This window comes from Calidris pugnax, unplaced genomic scaffold, assembly GCF_001431845.1.
Source record: "Calidris pugnax isolate Ruff unplaced genomic scaffold, ASM143184v1 scaffold111, whole genome shotgun sequence".
Classification (NCBI taxonomy): domain Eukaryota; kingdom Metazoa; phylum Chordata; class Aves; order Charadriiformes; family Scolopacidae; genus Calidris; species Calidris pugnax.
In genome coordinates, this window is record NW_015090872.1 from 1,320,508 (window position 1) to 1,334,670 (window position 14,163).

At 45.7% G+C, this 14,163-nt stretch overlaps 1 protein-coding gene across 1 annotated transcript; it reads left to right on the forward strand.

The window, feature by feature from the left end:
• The first annotated feature begins 1,336 nt into the window (after positions 1-1,336).
• Positions 1,337-12,485, forward strand: LOC106890148. The gene is made up of 16 exons (XM_014945765.1): positions 1,337-1,515; positions 1,749-1,780; positions 2,308-2,361; positions 2,942-2,992; positions 3,479-3,508; positions 4,490-4,537; positions 4,636-4,679; positions 4,800-4,849; positions 5,624-5,844; positions 5,932-6,182; positions 7,694-7,828; positions 8,124-8,262; positions 8,703-8,756; positions 8,857-8,940; positions 10,010-10,279; positions 11,065-12,485. Exons 1-16 carry the CDS (start codon positions 1,337-1,339, stop codon positions 11,082-11,084), a joined length of 1,662 nt encoding a protein of 553 aa, XP_014801251.1. The 3' UTR covers positions 11,085-12,485.
• Positions 12,486-14,163: the final 1,678 nt, after the last annotated feature.

Consider the following 14,163-nt stretch of genomic DNA (forward strand, 5'->3'; position numbering starts at 1 on the left):
TCCCCAAGCCCCGCTGCCCCGGGGCTGCAGCCCGGGGATTGCCCCAACCGGCGGCAGCTGGGGCCGTTGAGAAACGAGCTTGTTTATCTTTTCCCTCTAGAGCTGCAGCCCCCCCCACATCACCCCTCCCTTTTTCGTTTTGCTTCAGCGGGGGCTGGGAAACACCAGCACAACCCGGCAGGGCAGGGGGTGAAGCGGGCAGTGCCTTTTTGCCCTCTTGTAGTTACTTGGGGGCAATTAATGTCTTGCACTCAATAGGGCTGGGGTTGGTTTTTTTTTTATTTTGCTCCCTCCTCCTCTCCTCCGGAGCGTGTTCTTTAGCCCGGGAGGAGGGAAACGCAGCCACGAGGGGCAGGCGAACCTTATTTAGCAAGTCAGCACTTGGTGGAAGGGTTGCACAAACAGCACTTGGCTTGAGTGCCGTCTCTGGGGTCCAAATCTTGCAGATAGTAGGTCATTATTTACTTATTTTTAAGATACAGTTTGGAAGCACAAGCCCCGTTGTTGTGTAATTTCCCATCCGTGCCCGCGGTCAAACCCTTGCCCAGGTTTCTCCTCTGTGCCCAACTGACTGCAGCAGCATTTTCCCTGCCCTTGGCAGATAAACTCTTCCAGCTCCAGGCTGAGTGGGAGCATCCCCACGAGGTCACCCACCCTGCCACGCTTTGCCCAGGACCCCCCCTTGCTTGTAGTGCTTCACCTAGTGCCTCAGCCATATGTTAGGGGGTTTATTTTCCTGCCTCTGTCATTACCACCTTTTTATATTATTATTATATATTTTGTTTTTGAGCCATTCCAATGTGGCAGCAGCTGAGGCTCTGGCCCCCGTGGTGATGCCCACCCACCCTGGTGGCACCCTTCTGCTGCTGGACAGGCTGTGGGTGTACGGTGGCAGCCTGGGAACACCAAAATCAGCCTCCCCAGCTGAGCTGCTGAGCTGCTGAGCTGCTGAGCTGCTGACCTGTCACTGCCACTGCTTGGCTTCGTCATCGCCAGCATCCCTTGGCGTGGCCAGGGTGGCACTGAAATTCCCCACCTGCCTCCAAAGAGTGGGGGAATATTTGCTCTTTCCCTGCCCGCGTGGCATATGCCTGCTCTTCCAGCTGGCTGTGGGCAAGGGTGGAGGGGGCTGCAATAGTTGCTCGTGCCACCAAAGCAAAGGAGAGCTGGATGTCACCTGCTGGTTTATGGCAAGTGTGCCCAGGGCAGCAGCTTTTATGGTGGTTATTCAGTGGGGCCACAGGGAGGATGTTGTGGAGCTCCACACAAAGGTTTCCAGACCTGATCTTTAAGCGTAAATGATAAAACTAGCACACTTCCCCCTTTCTGAGAGCGAATGGAGACTGGAAGGTTGGTCTGGATTTACCACAGATGGGTGGTGGGGGGTCTTTTGGAGTTGTCTGCCACGTCTGAGCCGCTGTGTTTATCTGAGCTTCATGCCTCGGCGAAGAAGATTGGTTGGATTCCTACCAAAACCAACGGGCACTTGGCAAAAGGGGCCGAGGGCTCGTGCCGGTGGGAAACATGCGCAGAAGAACCAGGCATCCCTGGCACGGCCAGGGCGAGAGCTAGGGCCGTGGGTGAAGTTAGAGAAAATTAATTTTTAATCACCAACCTCCCATCCTAAGTAACCTTATAGCCCCCGATTCCCTGGCCAAAGCCCAGGAGCGATGCCAGCAGCAGGGAGGTGTGGAGGTGCAGCAAAGCTCTGACCAGTCTGCTCATCTATTTCCTGTTTTCTCTTCCAGTGGAGCCGAGTCCCTCTCTTCAGATGAAAAAGGTATGGTAATTTTATGAAATACAGCGTGTCAAATGGGTTTGTTCCGAAAAATACCCATCCTTTGGAATGGAAATCATAGAATCATAGAATGGTTAGGGTTGGAAGGGACCTCAAAGATCATCGAGTTCCAACCCCCTGCCATGGGCAGGGACACCTCCCACCAGAGCAGGTTGCTCAAAACCCCATCCAGCCTGGCCTTGAACCCCTCCAGGGATGCGCATCCACAACTTCCCTGGGCAACCTGGGCCAGTGTCTCACCACCCTCATAGTAAAAAATTTCTTCCTGATATCTAATCTGAATCTTTTTTATTCCAATTTAAAATGTCAGTTTAATAACTGCTGACTTTAAAAAATGCGGTGAAATGCCCTAGTTTGATGGGTAAGAGTTTTGATTTTTTTCATACTGAGTTTTAAAATTCTTATTCCTTCGCTATTTATTCCCTTCTTCTGACCTGCATAGTACAAAAACACCAAGAAGAGTTAAATTTCTTTCAAGCTCATATCCCCTGCCTGCTTTTCTTTTGCAGAAGTGGTGGCCAGCAGTGCGGAGGGAGAGGGCTCGGCCGAGGAGCACCCAGTGGGTGAGCAGACCAGTGGCTGATGGCCTTCCCCACACGTGGGATGGTGTGGTCGGCCTTGCACCCCCCGTTTCCCCACACCGTGATAAAAACCACAGTGTAGACACAGCTGCAACTCCTTAAGTCACTTGCTTTGCAATGCTGGTTTCTTTTTAACTTGCATTCGACAGAATAATTTATTAAAGCTGCCTTTGGTGCATCCCCATGAGTCCCATCACTGGTGGGACACACCGGCTCCCACTGATGCTTCACCCATCTCATGTGCGTGTCACAGAAAACCATAATTTAACTGGGTGGTCTGGGACATGCCACGGATGAAGCTCTTGAATAGTCCCAGGTTGGATGAAACATTAAAATTAAGCATCTTGAACATCACACGTACACTTCAGAAGGGTGACCTCTAAGTCTCCTCTGGTGCTGGTGTTTGATGCTCTGATGCTCCTCTCTGCCTCAATATTTTTTCCACTGTGTTATGTTATCTAACTTCCTGATGTATTTAAACTTCTAGATGTATCCTTTTACTTACCCGTGGTATTGTTTTATTTTATTCTGCCTGTCACTGATGGGATGTCGTTTTGTTCAGGAGAGGGCAGTTCTGAGAACAGCTCCGACAGTAGCTCGGAGGAGGAGTCAGGTGAGCATCGCCTTACGCTTTGTGTATTTTCTCCCTTTGGAAAAATATACATTCAGTTTCACCCAGCTGCTTTTCATGGGAATAGTGGCGGGGTTATTGTATGAGACTGTTAATTCAGTGATTGCATGCTGAAAAGCAGAATGGTATTTTTTTTGTGAGCAAATGATTTCCCGGCCGCTCAGTTTTGAGCAGAGCAATAATAGAGGAGCTGCAGCTAATGTTGCTTTAGCCTCGCAGACACAATACAGGCAGATGTTTTTACACCACAGTAGTTGTCCAAACACCAAGGGGCTATAAATCTGCTTAAAAGTTGGCAGCAAAAGTGGCAAAACAGGATGGACAGGAAAAGAATTAGAGGAAGCGTTCGCTGTTGATGAAAAGCCTGCGGGTTTGCGCTTACATGGGTTACACCACCAGCAGTTTATTCTGGTTTCATGGGAGATTGATGGCCTTTAGTTTAATAATTACAAAGCTTTTCCTCATCAGACGCGGAGGAGTCGGATGGAAGGAGGTCGGGTGAGTGTGCTTTTATTTTGGTCCTTATATCCCCCTCTGAAGGCACGAGGAAGCCAGCCCTGGTCAGTGATGCAGGAGGGGAGGGAGACATGGTGGCCAGAGGGTGCTTTAGTGCTGGCCCAGCCGTCACCTCCGTGTCTTTCCATAAAACCCCTTGCTAGAGAGCACACCCGGGGAGGAAGGGGTGCGTGTGCCATCCTTCTGTTTGCCAAGGGAGCCCCCGTGGGTCACTGCAGCCCAGGGACCGAAATAGCGTGGCTGCGGGCAGGGGGCCAAGGCGCTGGCGGGTGTTTGCCTGATGCTTTCCAGGCGGGTCGTTTTCTGCCTTCTCCCACATCTGCCTGCCCGGCGGGGTGGTGACGTCCCAGGGTGACTTTGGGACAGTGTGGATGGAGTCCCTGCTGGCAGGGAGGGGGGGTTGTGGGATGAGGAGCGGGAGCGAGCAGCGCAGCAGTACCTTGTCACAACAGCTCTGTCGCATGGCTTGTCCAAAATCCACCCTTCGGGCTATGCTTTTGCCCGTTACATCAGCTCTTCTAACTTTCTGCAGTGTTGGGTTTGGTAAGGAGGATTCAGGCACCTTTAAGTCATTTTAGGGACAAATACGCCGCTCGAGTGTGCTTACCCGCTCACTGGAAAGTGCCGTTGCCAGTTTCCGTGCCTGCTGGTTGAACTTTGTCCTTGGCACAATAAATCTCATCCCGGGGATGTATCTTTTTTTAACCCCTGTGAAAATTTCCAGTAGTTTGGGCAACTAATGAGATAAGACAAAATGTGGTGTCCTGATGTTCAGCTTCATCCCCACGCAAAGCCTGCGCACGCAGGTGTGCAAGCGTGTGTGCAAGGACTTAGTCTTAGGAATATTCTCCTTAGGTATATTCTAATGTAAACAAATTAAACTAGTGGGTTGCCCTTGCTGAATATGGGAGCAGAAACCAGCTGGAGGCTGAGGTATTTGCTGCAAACTTCTTTTTTTTGTAGATGAAGAACAGGAGGAGAAGGAACCGCTACCGCACTGCAATGAGTCAGGTAGTAACAGATCTCTTGAGGGTTGGGATTTTTATTTTTTTTTCTGAGTGCTTAATTACTTCGCTTTTAATGAGCTGATCTTCCTCTTTTCTCACTAGGAGTGAACTGTCTGCCACCCTGTGAGCACTGCAAAAACATAAATGTATGTTTATAAAAAAAAAAACCCAAACTCCACATATTTTGCATGAGATAATCATCTACAAATTATAATTCTGTGCTCTCATCACTCTTTTAAAGATGTATTTTTCTTTTATCTATATAGGACCAGAAGGAGCAGGTGACCCCCAGGAGACTTGCTGGAGGACAACATGTGTATGTCTTTTTTTAATAGAATGGGTATACATTTATATTGTTCTCATCAAGTTACTTCTTTCTTCAATTTGAGTGGGAAAAAGACTAATTTGCTGCACAAATACATTTGGAGTTATAACGGATGCCCCCAAATCCTTCAAAATAAACAATTTAGAGCAGCTTCCCATGCTGCCTCCCAATCCTGGTTCAAGAAGGCTCTTAAGACGGCTTCCTGCCTGCCCCGTCTTGCTGCGCTAATTAACATCAGGCACATTTTTATGTGCTTTTTGATTCTGGAGGTGTCTTTCCCGCTTCACAGGAACTCTCATCCTCCCCGTTTGCACCGACCTTGCATTTTTTGTTGGGCGCCAGTTCTTGTGTTCCCTCTCTCTGGCTTGGAAGTCCTCAGGAGCGTGTGATGTCGGTGTTGTCCGTGCGTGATGTGGGTGTTGTCAGCGTAGGATGTTGGCTCCGATGTCGATGGGAGCTGGGCTGAGCCCTTCGTGGAGAAGCAGCTGCTTCGTTTGCAGGAAATGTTATGCAAAAACGTTCATTACAGCTATTTTGCGTGCGCTGGCTGGGTCCTCCCAGCCAGTTTTTAACACTCTGCTGACGGTTTGAACATAGAGAACCGGAGTAAAAAAAAATTGTTGTGGCTTCTGTGCTATTCAGATAAAGTGCTATCCCAGATAAAGTTGGGAAGGGAGTTTCTCCGTTATCCCTTGCAAACCACACTTTTATAGTATTTATTAGGCAGTGGAAATGAAGCTAACCGGGTCTCTCTTCCCACGGCAGGGTGCAGCTGGACGCAGAGGGGACTTACCAGTGCAGCCTGACGGGCTTGATTTTTGAGGTCACGGAGGCCGTCAAAATCACATATTCCCTCTTATCCTGGAGCAAATACGCCAACCTTGTGGAAAAGCCGTGGATCGTGGGCGGCCCCCTTTTCGATGTGCACTGCGACTCGTCCCGCGCCCTCACCTCCATCCAGTTTCCCCACTCCCTCTGCCTCGGTGGTGAGTGCCGGCCACTGGCCCAGCGGGCACGGGGTGCCACCGGCTCCCTGGGGCAGGAGGCGCTGAGATGTCCCCGTGTGGCTGCAGATCATGGCGCTGACATGGCCTTCAAGGTTCTGCACATCAAAGGGGAGGGCGCAGCCATCGAGCCCTCCGCCGACTACTCGGCCTCCCACGTGAAGTGGCTGGTGAGCTCCCTCTCGCCGGTGGGACCGCTCATCCAGAGCCAGGAGCCGGTGCAGTACCACGGCGCCGTCATCCTCTACAAAGTCGTTGACCAACATCCCTCCTTATCCTTCCGGGTCTACGTGGCTACGAACAATGACTCCTTTATAAAGGTAGTGCCTGAGATTGTTGGGTTGGGTTTTCGCTGGTGCAGGAGGCGCTGAGATGTCCCCGTGTCCCTGCAGATCATGGCGCTGACATGGCCTTCAAGGTTCTGCACATCAAAGGGGAGGGCGCAGCCATCGAGCCCTCCGGGCTCCCTGGGGCAGGAGGCGCTGAGATGTCCCCGTGTCCCTGCAGATCATGGCGCTGACATGGCCTTCAAGGTTCTGCACATCAAAGGGGAGGGCGCAGCCATCGAGCCCTCCGCCGACTACTCGGCCTCCCACGTGAAGTGGCTGGTGAGCTCCCTCTCGCCGGTGGGACCGCTCATCCAGAGCCAGGAGCCGGTGCAGTACCACGGCGCCGTCATCCTCTACAAAGTCGTCGACCAACATCCCTCCTTATCCTTCCGGGTCTACGTGGCTACGAACAATGACTCCTTTATAAAGGTAGTGCCTGAGATTGTTGGGTTGGGTTTTCGTTGTGGTTTTTTTGTGTATGGTTGGACTCGATAATCTCAAAGGTCCCTTCCAACCATGAAGATTCTGTGATTCTGTGATTCTGTATGGCTCATGTCGGGGGGGTGCAGGGTGGCATGACGTAGAAACACTGGTGGGGCTGGTTATGGAGGTGTTGTTATCTTCAGGATAGGCTCACGTTGGGGGGGTGCAGGGTGGCATGATGTAGAAACACTGGCGGGGCTGGTTATGGAGGTGTTGTTATCTTCAGGATAGGGTACAGTGAAAAGATGCTCTTCTCTTGGTCCGGTGTTTGCATGCAAAGCTCTGGAGATACATATATATATATTTATGTTATATGTATACATAATGAGACTTTCATACCATACAAAAAAGGTCTGCCAAGTTAGGATGTGATACTTAAGCAGTTGTGCCAGCCCATGTGCTGACTCTTCTCACAGAGAAAAGAAATACATCAGGAACTCGTTTGCCACCAAAATCCACAGAGCTCAGGATTTATACCTGAAAGGGCTTCTTGTCCTAATATATATATATATTTATGTTATATGTATATATAATGAGACTTCCATACTATACAAAAAAGGTCTGCCAAGTTAGGATATGATATTTAAGCAGTTGTACCAGCCCATGTGCTGACTCTTCTCGCTGAGGAAAGAAATACATCAGGAACTCGTTTGCCACCAAAATCCACAGAGCTCAGGATTTATACCTGAAAGGGCTTCTTGTCCTATCACCCATTCTCTACTACTATCCATAGGCAAACACTAAGGACAGCAGTGAATAACCTTCCTTTCATTGGGGTTGCAGACCTCTTCTATCTAATTTAACCCATGGAGCACAATAGCTGAAGAAGTTTATTGGATGTTTTTTGAGGATGGTGTTTAGGGCATGGCTTTCTGTAAAGTTTGCTCTGCAGAACAGGTCGCAGACACTTCATAGAGCTGGGGACAGAGCAAAGCCCAAGGAACCACCTTAGCACAGGTTTTAAATGTTAATTACTTTACTGAAGCGAGTAACCTTTAAATCATATTTTTAAATTTTAGGATATCTCAAGAGCCGTAAAACATTCAAATAAGAAATTCATTAAAATTGACAAGCCCCCTGTATGCCAAAAACTACTACAGAAAGGAAAGAGGTATAGATTAGTTTGTGAGCCAGAAGCTGAAATAACTCCAGAGGTAAGTCCCTTACACAGCCCTCATGTCGTGCATTGCAGCTTCGTTAGAAACGTGGCACAGAATGATTTTTCCTGCACTAGTATTAAGGGCGTTTTTCACATTCTTTTGCCATTGCCTCAGAAAGCATTTGTCTCTTAGAGCCCAAAAGTTTTGGGATGAAATCCTGATGCTAAAGTCAACAGCAAAACTCTGGGGAGATTGGAGTTGGGCTCAGATCTGTGCCAACAGCCAAATAACTCCTCTTTAATTTATGTTTCGGATAAATATTTATTTTTAACATATTTACATTGCACAGGAAATTGAATTTGTTGATGGATCTCTCTTGAAACTAAAAAGTTACATTGAAGTCTATTTGGAGAAACCCGATGACTTCACCTTGTCTTTGGTTGAGCTGGAGTCTGATGCGACCGTATGGAAAGCAAAACTACGAGAGAGTGAGTCTTTGTTATTCCACCACTGGTTTGTTCCTGCTGAAAAGATGCAGGAGGGGGAATTTAATTCAGCCATTGGATACGCTGAAATTCCTGCTGTTAAAATGGTGAGGTTTGGAGCTGGAGGTGAGAAAACACAAAGAGAAGAGCTCCGGGAGGTCCTATAGTGGATGTTGCAGTGACCTGCAGCATCAGGGCTGCGGGCTGTGCAGGAGGATGCTCTGCTCTAGTTTTACTTCCTGGGAATAATTCTTGCATATTATAGATGGCGTGCTGCAGCACGTTGGATAAAAGGGGAAAAATCATCTCATTATATAAGATCTTAGCTCAATAGCTGGAACCCACCCAGCAGCTTGGTTTTGTGCCTGAGAATTGTTGGTTGGAGGGCATAGCAATGGGAATTCATACCTCACCTTTTGTTTCCTCTGAAAACTGTTTACCAGGTGACTGGATCCATTATGATCAGAACAAAAATGAGCAGAAAAGAAGTGCAGTGGGTAAGTCCATTTGAAGTGAAGTGATTTTCTGTGTACCTCGCTTGCTGTTGGAGGTCAAGTGGTGTGCGAGAAGTAACGTCACCTCTCGCTTGCACCTTAGGTGTCAAAAAACGGAAAACAGCACTCAGTATTTTGGAAGAAGATGAGCTCTGTAGCAAAAAGCAAAAGACCGGCAGTACTGCAGGTAGAGCATTTCTGTGTCATTTAAAATAACGGGTTGGAGTTGTTTTGTGGTGGTTGTTTTTTTGTGTCCTGTGAATTGAACCAGAGCTCACTTTCTGAAAGGGCACGGGGATATAGGAGGGGAAAGTGCTGCTTTTGTAGATAGGGGATTTGTACCTGCATTCGTATGTTTTGGTACACTTTCATTCGTTTGGTAAATAAAGGGGAAGAAGCAGCCAGGAAATTTGATTTATAAGGGTCAGATAAAATGGTTTTGTCTTCTAAGACTGGCCAGTAGTGGCTGGTTTTGAAAGAAGTTTCCACTACATGTCTTAGACTGTATATTTGGGGTATCTGCTGAGCCGTAACAGGCTGAGTTTTTCTGAAAAAAAAATCAGCTCTGATTTCTTGTTGACATGGGATGGTCCCGGTGGTTGGAAATGCTTGGTGGCTGGGAGCTCCCACCCAAAACCTACTTGTTTACTAATAGTTACTTGGAAAAAATACAGAAGAAATAATGTTAGTTCAATAAATAATGGAAAAAAAATCAGCAAAAGTAACCGTGTAGCCACCAGAGGGAGAGCTTCCATCTTTCAAAACCTCAGTTTTGTGTGTACTTGGTGACATGGAGAAGGAAAGCGGCTCAGTCTGTGTAACAGCAGGGGCTGAGGCTTCTGAGCCATTGTAATTAAAGGAAATCCAAACATCACTTTCCTGGGGCAGCTGTAGGTTTCAGGAACAATAGACATCTGAACTAATGAGTGCTTAGTCCGGCCTTAACATTATACATCTTAAAATCTCTGGGTGTTTGGTAACTTAATGTACCAAGGAAGTTCTTCAGCTGGATAAATAGCTGCTTATGAATGGGGAAAAAAACCCTTTACAGCAGCCAGCATGCAATCAGATGTCATCTTCAGGGGCAGGCTTCTAAGTCCTCCAGGTACTTTTCTCCAGCACTTGGCTCTCACCTTGCTGGATGGTCTGAATAATATCACCTTCATTGTATGTCCTTGGCCACCCGCAAAACTAATAGTGTCACTTTAATGACGAGAGCAATTTTAAATCTGATTTTTTGTTCGATTTATTTTCAGATGGAATTGGAACGAAAAACTTAACTGATCAACAGCTGATGGTGGTCGCAAAGCTGTTTGGTCGGCAGTGGAGAGAAATTGCTATTGAGTGTCTTCAGATGGAAATGAAGGACATTGAGCAGATCCAGGCAACGGAGGAAGAAGTTAATATGCAAAAATTTCTGCTGTTAAGCAAGTGGAGAGACAGAGAAAAAACCAATGGAACTGCAGAAGCCTTGTACAGAAGTCTCCAGGAAAAAGCACCCTATGAGGTGCTGCAAGCTCTACAAGGTATCCCCTTCCCGTTATATTTATTTAATTACATCAGTGTGTTTCAGATGTATTTTAAGAACTCACATCAGAGAGTTTACCAAATACCTAGTACACGTTTTACTGCGTAGGTCAAAATTGTCTGCCTTCTCATCTTAATAACGACTTTCTTTCATGTGGCATTTTCATACTTCCCTTCAGAAAGTGATCTAAAATGAGTAATTTTTTTGCACTGACTGTGTTGGGAGTGCCGGGTGCGTGAGCCGGCTGCCATGGCCAAACCAGTCAGTGGTGGATACCCAAACCAATCCTTGGTTGTATCAGGGAGTCCGAAGAAGACATATTTGGGTCTTTACTCTTATGTATTTTAGGAACGGTTAATTAACACCTTCCCCTGACGGATGACTTAGCGGTTTGGTCCTGCAGACCCCTCTATGTATTTCCTTCCTGCCCACGGGTGCTCCCACTGATTTCTGGGGTATCCTTATGTTGGGTTCACCTTATGCCAACCAAAGTTGTTCAGTAGCCTGAGAGCTCAGCCAGCCAAGGCGAGCCTTTGTCAAAAACTAAATACTTTTTTTTTTATATTTCCTGGAACAGGCAAAACTTTGTTCTTTCTTAATTCTCCTTAAAAAGCCACCCAGCTGCTCCTGCTCCCTTGCTTATCTGACCCTCACAAACCCATCTGTGCCATTGCCTCCTGCTGTGTCATGGGTGTTTAATACATTTATTATTCAAGGTGAATATTGCAATAACTTGTTGAGATGAGGTGATCCATGTGTGTTTGTGCGTGTTCCTTCCCTCAGGTTTCTTGGAGCAATGCTGAGCGGGTGAAGGTGGAGCTAGAAGGAGCGTGGTGGGACCGAAGCTTCTCCGGCTGCTTCCCCAGACTTCTCGCTGAGTTTCGGGAAGGAGGGTGGAAAGCACCTCCCCTCAGTGAACTGTGTAGGCAGGATCTTCACAAGAAATGTGAATGAAATTTGGCGCAGCTATAAGCATCCATAAGGCTTTCAGGAGCAATTCCTTACGCCGTGGATCCCGGCATCATGGCAGGGGAAAGCCAGCACTGCCACCCAGCTTTGTCTCATCTGAGCCAGTCCTAAAAGACATGAACAATGAAAAAAAAAAAAAAAATTACCTTGTTCAGGTACATGATCATTATCTGGAAACCTTTTTATTTACATCAGGGAAAGACAGGGAGAAAAGTTATGCAGAAACTTTCGTCCCCTTAAAAAAAAAAGAAAATTGAACTGCCAAAATCATGAGGTACATTGTATTTCTTACAGATGCCCAAGATCAGGGAAGAATAATCCTTAACTTGCAGATAAATTTCTTTGCGTAATCACTGTATATGTAAATAATTACTGTATATACTCATGTACATTCAGTCCTTGTTAAGCTGTAGTTCTCTTTTCTAGAAACCCAAAGACTGGTTTCATGGGAGTACCACTATTAACTCCAGGCAGCTTTGAATTTTCCCTGGGAATTTCTTTTTCACTCTTTTCTGTATAGTCTGTCTCAATTTTTATGAGATAATTTTTTGTGTTGTATAATTTTTTTTGTATTATATTATAAACTTTTTATACTTTTTTTTTTCACTTGATTAATTTGAACTTGAATAGAATTAGGTGCTTAAACAAAAATGGGAGAAGCAAAAATCTCTGCGAAGGCTGTTATTCTCTCGGCAGTGCACGTACAACGGAATTGGAAAAGGTTTGGAAATAATGGTGTTTGTTGAAGAGAGCAGTGACCCGATAGAGGAGATTGTCTTGTTTTTAAAGACATGGGATTCTTTTGATCATCTTCCTCTGCATATGCATACTTTTTAAAAAATAAGGACTAAAAAGGAAACATTTACACTATTTACATATGATTTTTCATCTTTTAAAATTTGATTTTAGCTATTGGATGAAATGTTGCAAGGTTGCAATGTTGTGGACCATCTCCAACTATCACTGCTCCGCTGCTACGTACATCCCCAAGGGTGGCTGAGGAAAAGGGCTGTGTTGGTGCCCAGGACCTCACTGTCTCTTCTGTCAAGGGGGCTTTTAGGGGAAAAAAACACTGGAAGGCAGCACCAGAAATCAGTAAATCTAAGCTGGAAATAAGATGCTTATTTGTAATAATGAGGGTATCTGGATATCATAGCGAACGGTCAAAAGAGATGATAAGGCCTTCAACCTTCAGGTTCTTTAAATCAAAATAAAGAAGCCTTTTTAGAAAAGAAGTGTAGTGTTTTTCTGTGGTCTTTAGTTTGGCTTTGTCCCATTCTTGCAGACAGAAGGGATTTAAACAGTACAGTTGTATCACGGCACCGAAGAATGATAATCACCCAGCAACCCTCCCAGTCTCCAAAGATCCGCATAAATCCTCACCTCCCTGAAACAAACAATCTAGCTGTTGATTTCGGTGGGGCCAGGATTTCACCCAAGAAACTATGTAACAGTCTGGAAAATCTCAGTAAAGGAGTTTGAAACCCCATGGGTTGCTTCGAGCGCTTGGTCTGAGAGAAAAGCCACCAGGAACACGTCTGATGTAAGTAAGAAGTAGGGAACAGGATTTGAAAATGTGATACCAGTGCTCAATATTACTATATTGTGCCTTTACAGGCCAGCAATATTATTCAAAGTATTTTAAAAGTATTCATGTTATATGTCAAGGAAGGGGAAAAAAAAAACAAACTTCACCACAGTTTTTATGCAAACTTTAACTTTATTAGGCAATAAATAGAATAAATAAGGAATATCATCATAAATAAGTTGATTATTATAAATATGTTTCAATTTCTGAAAATTACAGCTGAATAAATAAAAAAGTTAAGACAAATTAGAGCTGAGTGTTTGGTGGTTTGAGGACATTTTGGTACTAGAATGTAGCTTATTTTCTAGAAATCCAGAAGCTTAACATGATAGCTTAAAAGGCGCTGACAACAGCTGGCTAAAACGTGACGTATAAGAAACTCTGTGAAATACTATGCGCTAAAATCCTGAAAAACCCCAAACCAGGGTATCAACCCTGTTATTTTTTTTCTCCAGAACATCCTTAGGTCGAATTTATACTCGAAGTGCTGGAGGGCTGGACGCTCACAGCGAGCTCTCCGGAGAGTTCAGGTAGTTCATCACCCTGTTGATGGTGACGGTGCGGATTCGGAAGGCGTGAAGGATGCTGCAGAGCCTCATCCGCGCCTTGAAGGAGCTCAGCCCCGCGCCTGCCGAGGGCTGTGGCACGATGCTGCTGCTGCTGGTGGACTTCAGGGTCTGGGAAAGAGGTAAGGGCGTTACAAACCATCACCAGAAAAATGGCTAATATAAAAACCTCTTTAGCTTTTTCACCCCCCTGAGCGATAAATGAGAAAACTTAAAATTTAGAATGTATTCTCATAAATGAAAAATGTAAAATATTTAATTACATATTAATTAGATTAATAATAGTAATTAATATTTAGTAGTAAGCCAGCTGTACTTTCCTTGAGATAAAACTATCCATTCATGTACAAAGGCTCTTTCTGACTAGGAATAAACAATAAGCCTACAACCACCTTCATCTCGTGACCCCTTAGATTGAGCTCATCTGCCCAGGGCCAGAATCTCCAAGCTATTGTGAGATGTGTCAATATAAAGGCAATTAACTTTTTTGCTACTTAGCTTTTATTAAACAAACAATCAAGCTTTTAGCATCTATTCCCTCTACTCACTAGTAATATTTCTCAAAGTTCGGTACACCCTGTGACATATTCAGTGTGCCAGGTGTATTATATTTCAGTATTTGGAAGAGAAATGGAGCTACCTCCCTTTTACTCTATCTTTTATTCTGTTTTTGAGTTCTCCGAGGAACTGGCAGAAAATCCTGTACCCCAAATCCTTGTGAGAGCAGAGCAGTGAGGAAGGAGGATGCTAAGGAGCCAT